Source organism: Otolemur garnettii, unplaced genomic scaffold, assembly GCF_000181295.1.
Source record: "Otolemur garnettii isolate 467f Iridium unplaced genomic scaffold, OtoGar3 scaffold00075, whole genome shotgun sequence".
NCBI lineage: Eukaryota > Metazoa > Chordata > Mammalia > Primates > Galagidae > Otolemur > Otolemur garnettii.
Window position 1 is genome coordinate 2,945,269 of NW_003852470.1, and position 16,903 is coordinate 2,962,171.

Genomic DNA, 16,903 nt, shown 5'->3' on the forward strand with positions numbered 1-16,903 from the left:
AGCAGGGACAGTGAGAGCCCCAGACATCAGGCACACAGTCACTGACACTGGCCTAGAGGGGAGTTGCACAGCAGGGACAGTGAGAGCCACAGACATCAGGCACACAGAGTCGCTGACACTGGCCTAGAGGGAGTCGCATAGCAGGGACAGTGAGAACCCCAGACATCAGGCACACACAGTCGCTGATACTGGCCTAGAGTGGAGTCGCATAGCAGGGACAGTGAGAGCCACAGACATCAGACACACAGTCACTGACACTGGCCTAGAGTGGAGTCGCATAGCAGGGACAGTGAGAGCCACAGACATCAGGCACACAGAGTCGCTGACACTGGCCTAGAGTGGAGTCGCACAGCAGGGACAGTGAGAGCCACAGACATCAGGCACACAGAGTCGCTGACACTGGCCTAGAGGGGACAGAATATGAAGCTGGAGAGGAGGCAAGGACAACCCCAACCCTTCCACTCAGTATGAAACCACAACTTCTCAACAGGCCAAACCATTCCCTTTATGTTGGCAGATGAACTGACCTTACCTTAACAATATCCAATCCTCCAACAAGCTCCCCTTTCACATACAGCTGGGGGTATGTCGGCCAGTTTGAGAAAGTTTTCAATCCTTGCCGAACCTGAAGAAATAACAGCAACCCTGAAAACTTCCTATCAGACACTTGTGAGGAAAGACAAGACAAGGGCGGAAATATAAACGGAACTCACTTCTTCATCCTCCAATATATCAAACGTCTCATACTCGACACTGCAAAAAGGAGGAAACATTTTAGCAGGAAACAGTGTTAAACAAAAACTGTAAAATCTCTATATTTGGTGTTTCTAAAATAGTTAAGAAAAGTAAATAAACTATTTCACTGCTAACACAGACCAATGAAAATGATTTTACTTGTGAATCTGTCTGGCATTACACAGAGGAAGTCATCCCAAGACAGAACTTCATGTGGACAATACTGGGTCAGACCAGGGATCAGCAAACTTTTTCATAAAGGGTAGATAGTAAACACTCAGGCTGTGTAGCTCAGACGCCTCTGCTGCGAGTGCTCAGCTCTGCTGTGTAGCAAAAAAGCATCCACAGATGGAGCAGAAACACAGGGACGTGGCTGAGTTCCCACACAACTATTTACTGAGTTAGGAAACTGGCTGCGACTTGCCAACCTTGGGTCAGACCCACATCCCCAGCCATGGGAGCCCATCTGAGCCTGTTGTTACCCAAACACTCTCCCCCATATCTGGCGCCGACTCCACCCAGGCAGCTATTCCTGGAGCAGAGTGGAGGAGCAGTGCCCACAGACGGAGGCCAGAGGCTTCCCAGCCAGGGTGCTGACCACGGCCTGATGGTGCCTGAAGGAGACATGCTTCCCACGCCTAAGTAAACTCACTTCAGAGCACATGCCACTAATACACGTCAGACCATAAAGAAGCTGTGCGGCTTCCTGCGGCCCGGTGGACAGGGCTTGTACAGAGAAGGAAACATCACCGCATGGAAACTCGACCGCTTCTGCCCAGAAGGATCTCACTGTCGCGTGGCCAGGGCATCAGCCTACGTGTGTGCCTAAACCCTCACAGGGGACTGCAGGTACAGGCGGGGCTCCCAAATCAGGCCAGAGAAAATGCTACATGTAAAAAACTAGACGTTCCATAAAACTGGGACCATTCTAGGGAAATCTCGTTTACTTAGTAAGTTCCTGATTACACTGTCTGTGCAGGTAAATTAAAGACAACAGGACAAATCAGAAACAATTAGCACAAGAATGCTGCAGCTCTCTTACCACTATGACCAGAACGAGTTCTGGACTATTTACAAAGCATCTGAGACGTGCTGTGCAGGTGTATGCAGGTACGAGGAGCCCTAACAGCCATTCCTCCTGTTCAGTTATTTGTAAATGCACCTTTCACATCTCAACATACATCTGGTTCTCAGCCCCTCACTGCATGTGTTATTTTGGCTATGTAAGAAAAAAAATAAGAAAGGAGGAGCAAAAACCAAAAGCCACTTTCTCCACACACTTAGAGTTCCCAGTAAGATCATGGTCTGCTCCAGTTAAAAGGCGCTCTGACCACACACGCACACCGGGAAGTCAAGTTCAGGGGAAACTGGGCCGGGCACAGCGGCTCACAGCGTAAACAGCGCTCCCGTCTCCCGTCAGTGAAGGATCAGCACTAGGGGATCAGCCTGTAATCCCAGCACTCTGTGAGGCCGAGGCAGAAGGATCACTTGAGCTCAGGAATTCAAGACCAGCCTGGGCAAGAGAGACCTTATCTCTATATAAAAAAAGAAAGAAAAATTTAATTTAGCCCATGTAGCAGTGAGCACCTGTATTCCCAGCTACTAGGGAGGCTGAGGCAGGAGGATCACTTGCGCCCACGAGTTTGATGTTATGATATGCAGAGAGTTCAAGGTCCCTGGCAGCCTTGCCCATGGCTAAGCTAATCATTTTGAATGAGTCTGGAGATGGGAGGTCATTACCTCCCAAAGAAGCCCCTGCTCCAGAAAAAGGAGAACTTTCAGTGCCACCGAGAGCAAACACGGAGCAGAAGCCAAGTGCCCACTGGAGACACGGGCCAGGTCAGGCCAGCACGTCAGCTCAGAAGACACCTGTGCCAACCTGTGGAGAATCTACGCTCCCTTTTTCTATCCCTGTGTCTGTGCTCAACGTGTGTTGCTCACGTGACTCCCAGTTCAGCCCAAGAACTGCAGAATATGTAGCAGCATATCTTCCCTGAAGCTTCCTGGGGTCAGCTTATCCATTTAAAGTTGTGGTTAGAATATATATTATAATTTTTAAAAGAAGCAATCATGAAATAAAAAATAAGAGAAATAATCAAAAACATTCGACGGATCCTACAGACCGTGTTCTAATACGCCCAATAACTCTAAAACCAACCAGGATGCTCTCACCTGGCAGCTCCCCCACCGAGCAGACCAACTAAGCGCGCTACAATAGAAACTGCCTCCTCGCAGGCCCAACAGTTTCATGTATTATACAGAAACTAAATGTTTTTAAAAATTTAAAAATAATCTGTAATACATTCCTCCTGATATCTTCATGTATGATGAGAAAGTTATTAACTTTCTTCTGGAAAAGTAGACAACTAGTTATTTCCAAAGTTACCTAAGAACTAATGTTACTAATAGGTTCACACTGGCCAGAAATTTCTATTTTGGTCTGACTTAAGGTATTCATAGAACATTCTAGGAAAAATACATGAATAAATACAGACAGACATTACAGCTGGAAAGCACCAGGGGCAGAACTGAAAAGTTAGGGTTTCTTTAAATACACCATTTGCAAACAAGATCTACATACCCAGTAGTATTTAATATTTCCAGAATTTGTTTGCTGAATCCACATTTTGCTTCCTAAATTTAAAAAAAAAATTTACCAAGATTACACTTTTCATGAGACCCAGGTAGCACTTGTAGCCAGCGCTCTAGCAGCCAGCACAGCCCCTGCCCAGCACGGCCTCCACATGCAGGACACTCTGAGGGCTTCCTCACACCCCCTTTCCTTCAAGTACTGACCCACCAAGACCTCAGCCCAGACGTGTAACCCGATGGTGCCTCTGGTTCGTGACCACCTGAATGGGGAGGGTCTTCCCGTTCAGTATTTTTGCAGCTGAAAGTTCCTCCAAATCAAACCTGAGAGTTCAGCTCATTCTTTATTTCACTCATACAAAATTATTTTCACTCACTTAACCTCCTGCAGTGAACTTGATAATCATTTTCCTGTTCCTAACTGGACTTTTACTCCCATTTTTTAAAAATTATCTTTATAGAGCACCAAACTTTTCTGAGGTTATGGAAATCTTAAGCTTTCATTTCATGCCACAGAAACTCAAACCCCAGCAACCTGCTCGGGAAGGCGTGGCCCGGCACGAGCACTCAGCAGCTCTAACTCACGCACTGCTGTTCCCACAATGAGTGGATGCTTTCTGGGCTTTCAGAAAAAAAGTTACTTTATCATCACTAGAAATTATTACTGGAAATTATTATTTTATTTTGAGAATAAAAATCTGCTTTAAGAAATCATCAAGAAAAACAGTTACTTTATCATTACTGGAAATTATTATCTACCTCTCTTGTTTTAATACATACATCCAACCAGTCAAAGAGTCTTGGTCCTAACCAGTGATCCTACCACGCTCGACTTTATGTTAACATTCTCTTTGTTGCTCTCATCATAATGATTATACTAAATAATTCATTTCATCTATACAATCATACTAGCTTTCAAGTTATGGCAACCTGACTCTCAAAACTGCCCCGTGGGCTACTACGGTGTCCATGCATGCTCGGGGAAAGTGCAGGGCTCTTCCTTAAGTCTTCTGCCCACACCCTGGCTAACTCGCGGGGCAGCTGCTCTACTCCAGCAGCCTCTCCCTCACCTGTCAGAGTCAGTTTGCTTATCTCTAAAACAGGCCAAACTCAGTCTGAACACGCCCACTTCCCTGACTGGTTGAGAATTAAGTTAACAGAGGTTCAACTCCTGGGAAGACTGGAAAATGCAGTACAAATGCACAAGGCTGGTTTTTAGAAATTACTGCCCTAACCCCAATCTGAAAGACAATTAGTTTTGCACAAGTATCAGTGGACATGATCTATCAAACTTGATACTCAAAATGATGTACACCTGGCATATACTTTCACCAGAAGTACTCCAAGACCCCCCAATTACACTGAGAACTGCCCACTGGCTTACTCATCCATCAAACAGCAGCACACACACTCGCCAGAGCCAGCACTCCCGTCTCCTGTCAGTGAAGGATCAGCACTAGAGGAGGCTCTAGGGACCCACAGACAGCACAGCCAGGCCCCTGCATCCAGGAAGTACAACCACCCAGCTGCACACAGCTGCAGTCCACAAACTCAAAACAAAGGGCAATGAAATCGCAGCCAATGGAACCAGCAAAGTGTTAACAGTGTTGACCACGTTAGTTTGTTCCTTACTTCATTTGTTCCCTGACAAAGTTTGGCAGCAGAAAGAAATGCACCCCACTGAGATGCTGATGATAAAGTCAAGCACAACGTAGATTACTGTGTTTGATCTCCATAAGTACCAATTAAGGCCTGGATAGCTTCCTGATACCACTACAGCCTCATTAGCTAACACCAGAAAAAAAAGATTTAACTGTCCCCTTGTTGCAGATGTTAACATCAAAAGAAATTACCAATAAAGCCATTTTTGAGTTCCTTACCTGTTTGCTTCCCTTCATAAAGAGCATCACAGAAGCTTTATTTGTCAGCACTTTGAGCCTAAAGAGAGAAAATTGATATGAAACGGCTTGGCTCGATTATTAAACCCCACTTCTGCTCTGCTTCATGAGTAACAGGCGTATCTGAGGAGAGCAGGATGACAGTTCACAGCTCCAGTGGTGCTAAACAAACCAGCACTGACGGTTCCCTTCACTTCATCCTCTCCCCAAGCCGCTGTAAAACACAATATGGCTTTTAAGGCAACGAATGTTCCTTCAAGTTGCAATTTAAGCCCATCAACTCACAGTACTAAAAAAATAATAATAACCAACTCAGTAAGGAATTGTTCAAGGAGGGGCCTCTGTGTTGGACCCATCCAAACTCCCCATGTTCCGTCGTGACGCTGCTCACCACTCTACACTGCTACGGGATGGCCCACAAGGTCAGGCCTGGAAGGTGAAGGTGTTGAACCTTGCTTAGAATATCAACTAACCAAGAGCAAATGCTCTCATCTTAACTTTACATTTAATATTTTATACAATCTTTCAAATATCATAATCCAATTTGCCCTCAGAAATTTTAATTATCTGAACATAGTCATAAGTTTAGTCACGAATCTCAGGAAAAGTCCCTAAAGTAGCTCAGGCCCCTGGGGTCATGCCACCATGTTCTCACAGCAGTGGTCCTAAAGATGATTCATGACTCAAAATGTCCTTTTGGGATAAAAGCTGCCACAAATGAAATGCTGCCAGGAGTACAGGACTCGCTTGTTCCCCAAGAAATAGTAAGAGGCCTAGGGGCAGGATGCTGACCCAGCGGACTCAGCCAGTGACCCCAGCCACCTGCATCACTCTGTACTGGCAAGAGAGATATCACCGGTCCACAAACTCCACCTCCTGCAATCTACTCACTGGGAGCTCTTTAAACCATTACTCAAAAATATGCTGTGTTCTACAGTCTCATAATCCCACCCTTGATGTGGGAAAGCACAGGAGACTGAGGAGAAGCACACTGGCAACACGGGTCTGCGGAGTTGGGCCCTGCACAGTGGCAACACGGGTCTGCGGAGTTGGGCCCTGCACACTGGCAACACGGGTCTGCGGAGTTGGGCCCTGCACACTGGCAACACGGGTCTGCGGAGTTGGGCCCTGCACAGCAGCAGGCTCCAGTCAGCACAGCGCAGCAAGCAAAGCACAGCTGTCCCTGGAAAACGCACAGCTGCCCGCGACAAGGGCGCAGCAGGATGCAGCCGACAGCCCCACTGAGGACGCCTGGAATCAGCAAAGGGCGAGGAGCCCCACTCTCTGCTGAGAAAGGCAGGAAGAGGGCAACCATGGGAGACAATGCAGCTCTCAAAGGTCAGCCGGACACAGATGGATACTATCTATGGAGATTACTTTAGTAAGGACAGAGAAATGAGGAGCCTATTATTATATACTTTTTCTTTTTTTTTTGCCCAGGGCTGGGTTTGAACCCACCACCTCTGGTATATGGGGCCAGCGCCCTACTCCTTTGAGCCACAGGTGCTGCCCCCTATACTTTTTAAAATTCTCAGAATGTTAAGTGGCAAGAAAATTACAAAAAAAGGAGGTTTATCTTACAAACATGAGCCCTAATGATAAATGGCTGATGTACTGATATATTTCAAAGTGAATTCCTTTGAAACTTCTACATTAATTCCTGTTTATTACAATGGAAGGCCCTTTAAGTCACTCTACACACAAAGTCCAAAAGCTGACTGAGATCATAAAACAAATAGACTTTACAGCTCCAAACACACTTGGATTCTAAGTCATCGCAGTTAGAAGGGCAATGAGAAGTGCCCGGCCTGTCAAACATGCACTGTGGCACCCAGCGTCCCACACCCAACCTGTGACACTGGGCGCTCTGCCAGGGGACAGCCCAGCAGCAGTCACTGAGGCCACACAAGGGCCAAGTGTAAACCAGTGAGCAGCAGCAAGACGACAGATGATGGCTCTGAAATGCAGAGAGGTAAGCAAAACTTGGTCAGTCCAAAGAAACAACGACATTTCTATAAAAGCAAACAACATCCTCCACATAAACACTAACTGGCACTAAAACGTTCCACCCTAACTTAGACCTTTCCTAGCTTGACTGTGAACAAAATCACGACCTCTAGAATACAAACACCAAATCCTTGATTTCTACATGAAAGAAAATACAAAAACCGAAGGTTTAAAAGTGTTTGAAATAATAAACAGGAGACTAAAACTTTTTAAATCACTTACCTTTCCTCTAATTTGGGAGCTTTGGGACAAATTGTATCTAGCTCTTCAGATGCTTCTAGCTCCTGAAATAAACACATCGATCAGTTTAAGAAAAAAATTATTCTAACATACACCTCCTTGATCATACCAGAACACATCACTGATGAATTACCTCATCAGAAATACTATGTATTTGCAGGTTCTCATTAACATAGATTCATAAGAAAGCTGATATCAGATTTATTACAAAACTTTAAAAAGTATGCTCTATGTGAAATTTCTTTACAACATACAGACTTCCCAATTCTAACCTTAATTATATCCAGTCCTCCTATGAGCTCTCCGGAAACATAGAACTGAGGATAGGTCGGCCAGTTGGAGTAGGCTTTGAGCCCCTGGCGGACCTCTTCATCTGAGAGGATATCAAAACTGCTAAACTGGATATTATGTTTGTGAAGAATTTCCACCATCTGCTTGCTGAAACCTGATACAGAAAAAGAAAATAAAGAATTTAGCTTTTCTCACTTTCCAAAAACATTCACATGATAAGTTAATTCAAAGTATGTATAATGTATTGATAAAGTCCATCTCCTATTTTGCCAGTGATTTAATTAGCACAGCTGAATAGTATAGAGAAAATAAATTCCAAGAATCCCTTATTTGACCTTCAGCCACCACACGTTAACATATAATTAACAAAACTGTGAGTATAAAAAAAATGTCATCATGTACATTTATCAAAGTTCCTCTTCAAACTGAGGGACCTTTTTTGTGGTAGGAGAAACAAAGGGCAGAGCGGAAGCCCAGACACGTGCTCCACCCACGCACCCAGGGAAACGGGAGGCGGCCTGGGTGCACCCCACCATTGGAGGCTGACCTGCACACACTGGGCAGTGCCTCTCAGCGCTCCCGCTGGGAGATCTATGAGAGTCAAGTGCAGGGGGAGGGTGAAACCTAACATCATTATTTTTAACGACTACTCGACTATTCTGTTTGGTTTCTATCACCATTCTACTGCTTCCTGAGTACACACGTCAGAAGTTCTCCATCTTTACCATCTCTAAGGAGGATAAATTAAAAACCAAGAAGGAATGTGTTCTCTTACAACATGGCTGTACTCTGAAGCTTCTTCCTGCTGTCACGGATGAACCGCCAATAGAGTGGCCGGATTCTTTCTCACATCATGTCATAACTTGGCAGTTTCTCTTCTAAAACTATTTACATTCCCGAAAGTAGGTAATGTGATTTCTTTTTTACTACAGAGTAGTGACAATTTTATGCTCCATGATTTTATTACACTTTTGTGACACATCTATATTCTGCACTTTCTTGACATCATCTTATTATGACATCAGTACTGAAGAAGAGGAGTGTGAATATCAGTCTTTAGTAAACTTATTAGTCTAGCCTGAAATAAAGGTATTTTTCTTTCCATAAGCTAATTCTTTTCAATTTTTTCCCAGCACTTCATACAACCCTGGTCTTTCACACCTCATTCTTCTTTGTAAACATGCTATAATTCACTGGAAAATAACCTATTCTTCAGATTCAAAATTCCTGTAAGATTTAACAACATAAGAAATTATTTTTAAATAAAGTCAAATCATAAAATTCAGTGTAAGAGTAATTGCAAGATTAAGCTTTACCCAATATCACCCACAACGTGGATCTACACTGAGCTCCTCGCCCTCCCAGACCTCCAGTGCAGGCCATGAAGCCCTGGCTTCGCCTCATCCAGCATGTGAGCGGCCTTCCCGCAGCTGAAGGGTTAAGTTCATGTACAGCCTGAAGTAAAACAGTGATTCTGAGATTCTTGCATTCATCTGGGAGTTCATTAGTAAACAGCTAACAGCTGATTGCTGATGGTTATTCTGTTGCCAATATATTAACTCATTTCTACTGTAACTGACTGAGAAAAAGCTTTATTTTAGCTTCAGGCAATTACATGCAGACTAAAAAGATTGATTGGTAGTGTTTCATTTTTAAGGGTTAAAATGGCAGAGTAGAAGTGTCATGCTTAAGCATAAAGTAGTAAGAAGCCTTTATTCTAATAACAAAATATTTACATACTCTTTTAAAGAAAAATGCATGCGTGCAATAAAAAGATTTAAAAGTAGAGAAACTGTGTTCAATAGCCACATAATCACCATTTCTATCCATAGTCATTTCTACTCATAAGATGAATAACAAGCCTACCTGCCATATCTAATCACTGTCTAACAATAGAACTCTAAGAACAGTTTTGAACCTGCTGGGTTTGTGTCTGATTTAAAAAGTAGAAACCTAGGTAGATGACTCTCACTGCAGGAGAAATTTCTGTACTGTGGTTCAAATACCTTTTGCTTTGCTAAAAGCTTTGTTAACTGAAACAGTTACAAGGACTCCCAAGTAACTTAATTAACCGGCTTATGGGTTTAACATTCTGTTTTAAAAGATGTATATCTCAGTGCTTCTGGTAAGTCTTCCTAAAACATAAGTACTTTCCTGTCCTCATAAAGAACACAGAATATGGACAATCCAATCCACTGACAACTGAGACCCCAGCCCCACACCACACAATGCTGCAGGTAGGTCACAAAGCAGAGGACAGACAGCGGGGACACGACCTGTGCAGGGGCTGAGCCAAGTCCAAGGAGGCTTCAGGGCAACCTCGAAAATTCCTGGATATAAAATTTAAATGTTATTCATGATTTTTCTGATTAACAGAAAGCAAGGTGGAGGCTAGCTAACCAAAATATCAAACATAGCTAACTCCACCATAGGAGCTGAATGGTAGTAGGACAGTGTACTGGGCAGGGCTTTCGATGTGTATTCTGAGCAAAATAAGGAAACAGCAGCTGCTGGAGGTGAGGAGGTCAGGGATGAGCACTGTTTCTACACCGGGAGCTTTGCCTCCACTGCTCTAAAGTGCTCACAGAGGAGCAGAAACAATTCCTCACTAAGCAGGCTCAGAAAGGAGCAGCAGAGGGTAAAGCCATCTATGTTCTTCTGCGGAAACAGCTTAAAGATGAAAACAGACTGAGTAGCGATGCACAGAGAAAGGAGACAGAGTCAGAGCACAGTCAGAGAGGGAGGTGGCTGGCCATGGTCACAGGAAAACATTTTCACTTGATTCTATGGAGGTCCCTTATTAAAGAATAGCAACACCCTAAAATGATCAAAGACAAGCTGCAGAAACCAAAATATCAAGAAACAGAAATGCCTATTAAAAATGTACTTAGAAAAATCACAAATAATACAAGTACTTGAACAAAAAAAATTGTTAAATTGTATGTCTTTAAAATGTTTTAAATTTTCTAAGTGTATTTTATTATTTAAACGTAACACTGTGTTTTTCAGAATGCTCTGAAATGTTTTGAAGCTCGTTTATTTATTTATTGAGACAGAGTCTCACGCTATCGCTCTGAGTCAAGTGTCGTGGCATCGTAGCTCAGAGCAACCTCCAACTTGGGCTCCAGCGATCCTCTTGCCTCACTTTTTCCATTTTTAGTAGAGATGGGGTCTCGTTTTTTGCTCAAACTGGACTCGAACTCACAGGATCAAGCAATCCACTGGCCTCAGCCCCCTAGAGTGCGAGGATTATAGGAGTGATTCACGTACTGGGCCAGCTTTTTTAATTCTTATTATTTGTATAACATCCAAATGCCACTCAGTTAACATAAAAATGTCTAGAAATACATCCTAAATTCAATTTAATGAAATAATAAGTGGAAAGTGATATTTCTAAGTTTACCTCTAATTTACTGGAATAATTGCACAATATCTCCATAACTGGCTCCAGCCAACACCACTGGGAGGAGTTAAAAGAACAAGGAGGGTCCCCGACGTGTCCCCAGTTCCTGGGCAGCAGAGGTGGCCTCAAGTTCACGGGCATGACTCTCCGTCTACCACACTTTCCAGCACGCCCCTCTCCTCTCACGCCTGCACATCCCTTCCCAACCTTCAATTTTTCCAACTGCCAATTTCCTTAGGCTATCATCCAGAAAAGACTATGAGACTACTTCTATCCGATCCCAAGGACTATTGTGTTGGTTCCACCGTAGGTCTGCCATGCCCAACCTGCTGTTCACCTACACGGTCAGTGTGAATGAAGGTGCTGAGTAAAACCCATCTGGCTGACGTGGTGAGTTCTCATTGTTAGCCTGCCACATGAAGTACCAGAAATAATTTTCGCCAGATGTGAGAAGGGGAACATGAAACAGCTGTAACTTCACTAAGAACAAAAGAACATACAGCACAGAGCCTGTCCTTGCTCTCTAGTTCCTCAGCACAGACTAAGTTAGCTTTGCAGCACGTAAACAGCAGCTACTCCTGACATGCACATGCCAATAAGGAAGTTTTTCAGGCAGTACTAACAGATAAGGGAATCATTTCTTTACCTTGTAAGAATTCATTGTGAAACTATTTTTAAAACTGGACTTTTTCATAACTTAATATGTACTATGATTACCCTACAGGGAAGAATTTAGAATTAAATTCTCATTGGCAGCTTGGCTATTTTTATAAAGTTGCACTGGACGTGCTGGAATCACATCAACAGCCTCCTCAATTCTACTGCCACCTATCTTAATAAACTCCCTCCCGAGCAGGTGAACAGATACCTTTACAGTCTCAACAGCATCACCAAAAGGCATTCAGTGCTCAATTAAACAACACACTAATGTTGGACTAGGCCAGTAAAAAGAAAACAACATAAACCCAATACCAGATGGGTCAAATAACTCTAAAACCTACTTAAGGACAAAACTGTAGCATCCATGTGTACAGAAAATGAGAGTGATAATCACCGAAGTGTCCCTCTCCAACACTAACAGCTACAGATTAGAAATCACAGCAACTGGTGACTAATGCAATCATTAGACACTGACAAGACAGCGAGGGAGTGGACACAGAGATCCTCAGAGAAGTGTGCAGAGTTTCAAACTGCTGAATCTGAACTCTAACTGCTAAACAGGTAAGAGACCCATTAACGGAGAGAGCCAGACGGTAGTTAGAACCTGATCCCAACTCTGCTGCCAGGTGACCTTGGGCAAGGCATCTTCCTACCTTTGAGTCTGAGTGTAAAACAGACTCATTTTAAACTTTTAATAAACAGTACAAGACTCCTATATAAAACAAAGATCTGAACTAAATGATTTCTAAGACCCCTTTTGGTTCCATCATTCTCTGAGTCTATGATAAAAACTAATTCTTAAGACCTATAGAGATCGTACCATTGGGAACTGTGACCTTTCAGACTTTCTAAAGGTGTTCACGTGAGCACAAGCACACGATGCGTGACACAGCTCGGAGGAAGCATGCCCGTCTCCCTGCACCCTGTCCTGGTAAAGCACCCACTTGGTCTACGTCATCTGAAAGCCGCTCCTTACCACACCGCGGCTCCTGCGGAGTGCCCTTCATGAACAGCATGCAGGGTGCGGCGTGGGTCAGCCTCTTCAGGCGGAGGCTGAGATCTTCTTTCACGTGCTCATTGGCACTGGGCGGGAAGGACGCACTGGACGCGTGTCGCTGGACTTTCTTGGTCAACTCTGGGGCATGTGCACCGTCCAATCGGTCGATTTTCTGAGAACTCTGAAGTTTAAAACATCACGGAGAACATGTGTGGCATTCCTTCATCACCTCTATATTTTAGGCCCCAATTTTTAAAAGAGCTAACACTATTATCAGAGAAGTGGGAAAAAATGTGATTGCCAATCGCCTGTGCTGCATCTCAATTTGAGAAATACATAAATCTTTGTTCTTTTCCTGGGAACATACTGGGGAAGGATTGCAACCCCTCAAGGTCACACCAGATCAGAGTCTAAACTAAAACAAAAAGGATTTCCTCTACCCTCACTGGAGTGAGTCTGTATCAAGTGTAAATGAGGTATTTGGGGAGCTATGGCAACACCCATGGCTCTGAAGCACAGGTCTGCACCCCCTTCCCTAGAGTCATTAATCAAACCGGAACCAGCCAGATGCCCCATTACGTCCAGGCACATGCTCTGAACAACCAACTTCTGATCCAACTCAGGCCACACTGGGGCTCTACAGCCATGTGTCTGGATTTTGATCAAGCAGCTCCAACTCTGGCTGCTGCCCCCTGTGATCCATGTCACTTTCCCAAGATGCTGGCAAGTAACTAGCACGGTCCTCCTCTTCAGCATCAGTGCAGAGAATGGGACCATCAGGAAAGGCGGAAAGCCGGGAACAACCAATGCCTAACGTTCAGGGACTAGGAGAGAGGGTCAAGGAGACAAAGCAGACCCCGGCCCACCACAGACGACGACTTCTTACATCCTCCTTACATCCTCTGTATCCTTACCTTGAAAAACAGAAAGGTGGGAACGGAACTAATCTCATATTTTTCAGATACTTCTGGAACAGCTTCAGCTTCCAACTTTTAAAATAAAAAAGAATTCAAGCTTGATTATTAAAAAGTCCTTTTTCACAACTTCAATATGTAAATCAGTTTCACACCCATTATCCCTTTGAGTCACTGGCATTTTAAAGAGTATGGTACAAAAGTTTATGACACATTTACATTTAAATGAGACTCACTGGGCTGGCATGTCATCCACTGAGTCTGCAGTGTCAAAACAGGTTCAGAGGTTTTTATTTTGTTGCACATTTCAAAAGATGCCTGGAGGCTGTGAATAAAATTTTTGGTGCACTAGTGACCTAGTAAATTTTCAATCATATGCAGCTACTACTATATTGAAATCCATAAATCACTGACCCCAGTTATGTCATGATTACAGTGCTTATTTTCTGCCCACAGCAATTCTTGCTGTTTGCTCTATTGACTAATTTCAAGAGGCAGTACATCATGACTGACAGCTGCAGCCTTCTGCAAATTATGAAGCAAAAAGGAGTATTTCTTCAATAAACTATTGATGTCTGATAAATTTTGCTTTTAACTCCTGCACAGCTGCGAGACACTGAACGTGTGTCTGGCTGGGTACTTGCCCCCACTCTGCTCAAACATGTAAATGCCTTTTAAACATGATGACTGCACTGTGTTTGGGAATTTCTTGGAGGCCCCTCCACAAAGCAAGATGTGATAACCTGATATGTGGATTTAAAACATATTTAATAACATAATTTCTAAATAATTAAAGTGCATTTACTGTATGCTATTTATAAACAATATAGACTTATATTATCCATAAACAATAGACTGATAAAAACTAAGATGTATCATTATACTATCTCTCTCTCATAGGACCGTCAATTTAATAGAAACTTTTTGAAACCAATAAAAATCTACATTCAAATTATACCTGTAGGAAATAAAATTTACTGATAAATTAGTGTTTAAAATGTTTTAAATATACACACTGTATTTTTCCAGGAGTGAAAGCTCTCCACTGGGCTGGAAACACAGTTTTGTCTGGAGGCTACTGGCGGCTGTATCCCAGGGACGCAGCCAAGGGTGAGGGAGCAGCGGCCACAGTCACGGGTCTTACGCTCGGACCTTCCGTCTTACGTATTGTTGGGTGCTCTTTTACCACCTTAATTTTTTTTTTAAACACCCTCTTACAACAATACTTTTAATTATTTCCAGTTTTTAAGAAGTATTTATGTGACAATTGTATAAATTTTAAATCAACCATCCCACAATCTGGAAAAAAGGCAAAAAGAAGATGAAGCATTCTGAGACAGTTACTCAGAGCAGACTAAGTTTTAGAAACATTTGTGCTATTTTCTTTCACATGCACAATTCCACACTCAGACAAGTGCTGACCAAAAACACTGACAAGGGCACGTCTCCATCACAGCACCCTGTGGCTAACTTCCCCCTCCCTTTCGGCCAGCATCCACGAGTGCCCACCAGGCTCTGGGCATCGTGCCGGGCTCATACCCATCCCTCCTTCAGTCTGATTCCAACAGAAGAGTAACGCAAATCCAAAATCAGAAGCCAACACTAAGCAGAAACAAGGTAACGTGGTCTCAAACCAGAACAAAACAGGTAGCACCTGACTCAAAAAGTAAGTTCCTATGTCCTTTTAAAATCATACTTCCTCTCATACTCTTGCTGGTTTCCAAGGGGCACCTTTACTGGGGATCTTCTGGGAAGCTAATGACCTCTCACAATTCCTGCTGAAGCCAAAGAATCACAACTGCCTCCCTCCCATCAGCTTCCGGAAGACACCGGCAACGGCAAAGGAAGAGGAGTACAATTGAAGGCAAAACGGTTCTCCAGAACACCAAGGACTCCTACAACTTCTGCAGCACTAAGTCCACTGGAAATGGTCGTGTTGGATCTAATACAAGAGTTGAAACAATAAAAAATAGAAATACACAAATACTATTAAAGGATCTGCCTTCATAAGAGCTCAAAGGTGATCAACAACAGCTGTCTGTCATGAACAACCTATTCTCTGCCGTAAATCACAACAGGCCCTTCACATAAAACTGCCCAGCCTACCTCCAAAAGGTCCATAGCACAGTATCACCTCGACTGTGTAAGTGGTCAGATACAGAGGAGACATGATGGGTTAACTGCAAGTATCCACCTGACTGAGTGAAGGGCTCTCCAAATAGCTGGTAGAGCATCATTTCTGAGTGTGTCCCTGAGAGCGTTTCAGAAGACTGGCATCTGAACTAGCTGACTGAGACATGAAGATCCCCCTTCACCTGGTATGGGTGGCCCAGGCAGGACAACAGATGGAGGAAAGGTGCATCCACTCTCAGTCACTGGCTCACTACTCTCTCCTGCCCTTGGACACCAGAACTCCAGGCTCTGCAGCTTTGGGACTCTAGGACTTGGATCAGTGGCCCCCCCAGCTTCTCAGGCCTCAGACTCTCTTGGTTCTCAGGCCTCCAGACTTGGACCAAGCGATGCCACCAGCTCCCAGGTCCCCACTGTGCAGACAGTAGATGGTGAGACTTCTCAACGTCCATGATCATGTGAGTCAACTCCCATAATAAACCCTTTCCCATGTATCTATATTTATCCTATTGGTTTTGTTTCTCTAGAGAACACTAATTCAGGACGTAACTTGGGTAATTTATATAAAAACACAGCTAGTAACGCACAGAGCTGACAAACCCGAGTCTATGAGTTTGTTTGGCTACAAAACCTAAGCTTTTTTACTTTACCATGGTTAACATTTTCTACTACTACAATTTAAAAAAAGGAGATTGCATTTCAAAGACAGGATTTATACAAGACTTAAGGACCAACATGAACATTTCCAGAAATGAATCCAGAGAAAATGCCTAGGAAACCACTTTCTCTCTACACTAAAAATGTCAAACTCTGAACCCTTCCCACGCAGTGCACTCTGTGTATGAAGAAGGGTGAGAGAGGCTGGGGAGGCACTGGTGAACCAGCTGAGGACTCTTCTGCCCATCCAACCTCCATGAGGAGGGCTCACACACTCGATCCTGACAGCACTGGCTGACAGCTGTGATGACCAGACAGTGTTCTCGGCGTGTTTCCCGTGGACTCATTCAGTCCTGACCAGACAGTGTTCTCGGCGTGTTTC

At 43.8% G+C, this 16,903-nt stretch overlaps 1 protein-coding gene across 1 annotated transcript in view; it reads right to left on the reverse strand.

Moving 5' to 3' along the window:
- GLRX3 (glutaredoxin 3) overlaps window positions 1–16,903 on the reverse strand; it is a 38,835-nt gene that overhangs the window by 4,817 nt on the left and 17,115 nt on the right. The window contains exons 3-10 of the mRNA XM_003794056.3: window positions 13,735–13,809; window positions 12,800–13,001; window positions 7,742–7,914; window positions 7,452–7,513; window positions 5,205–5,262; window positions 3,317–3,369; window positions 714–753; window positions 533–625 (exon numbers count right to left, since the gene is read on the reverse strand). Of these exons, the coding sequence (XP_003794104.1) occupies window positions 533–625; window positions 714–753; window positions 3,317–3,369; window positions 5,205–5,262; window positions 7,452–7,513; window positions 7,742–7,914; window positions 12,800–13,001; window positions 13,735–13,809 (756 nt within the window). The remainder of the gene's footprint in view (window positions 1–532; window positions 626–713; window positions 754–3,316; window positions 3,370–5,204; window positions 5,263–7,451; window positions 7,514–7,741; window positions 7,915–12,799; window positions 13,002–13,734; window positions 13,810–16,903) is intronic.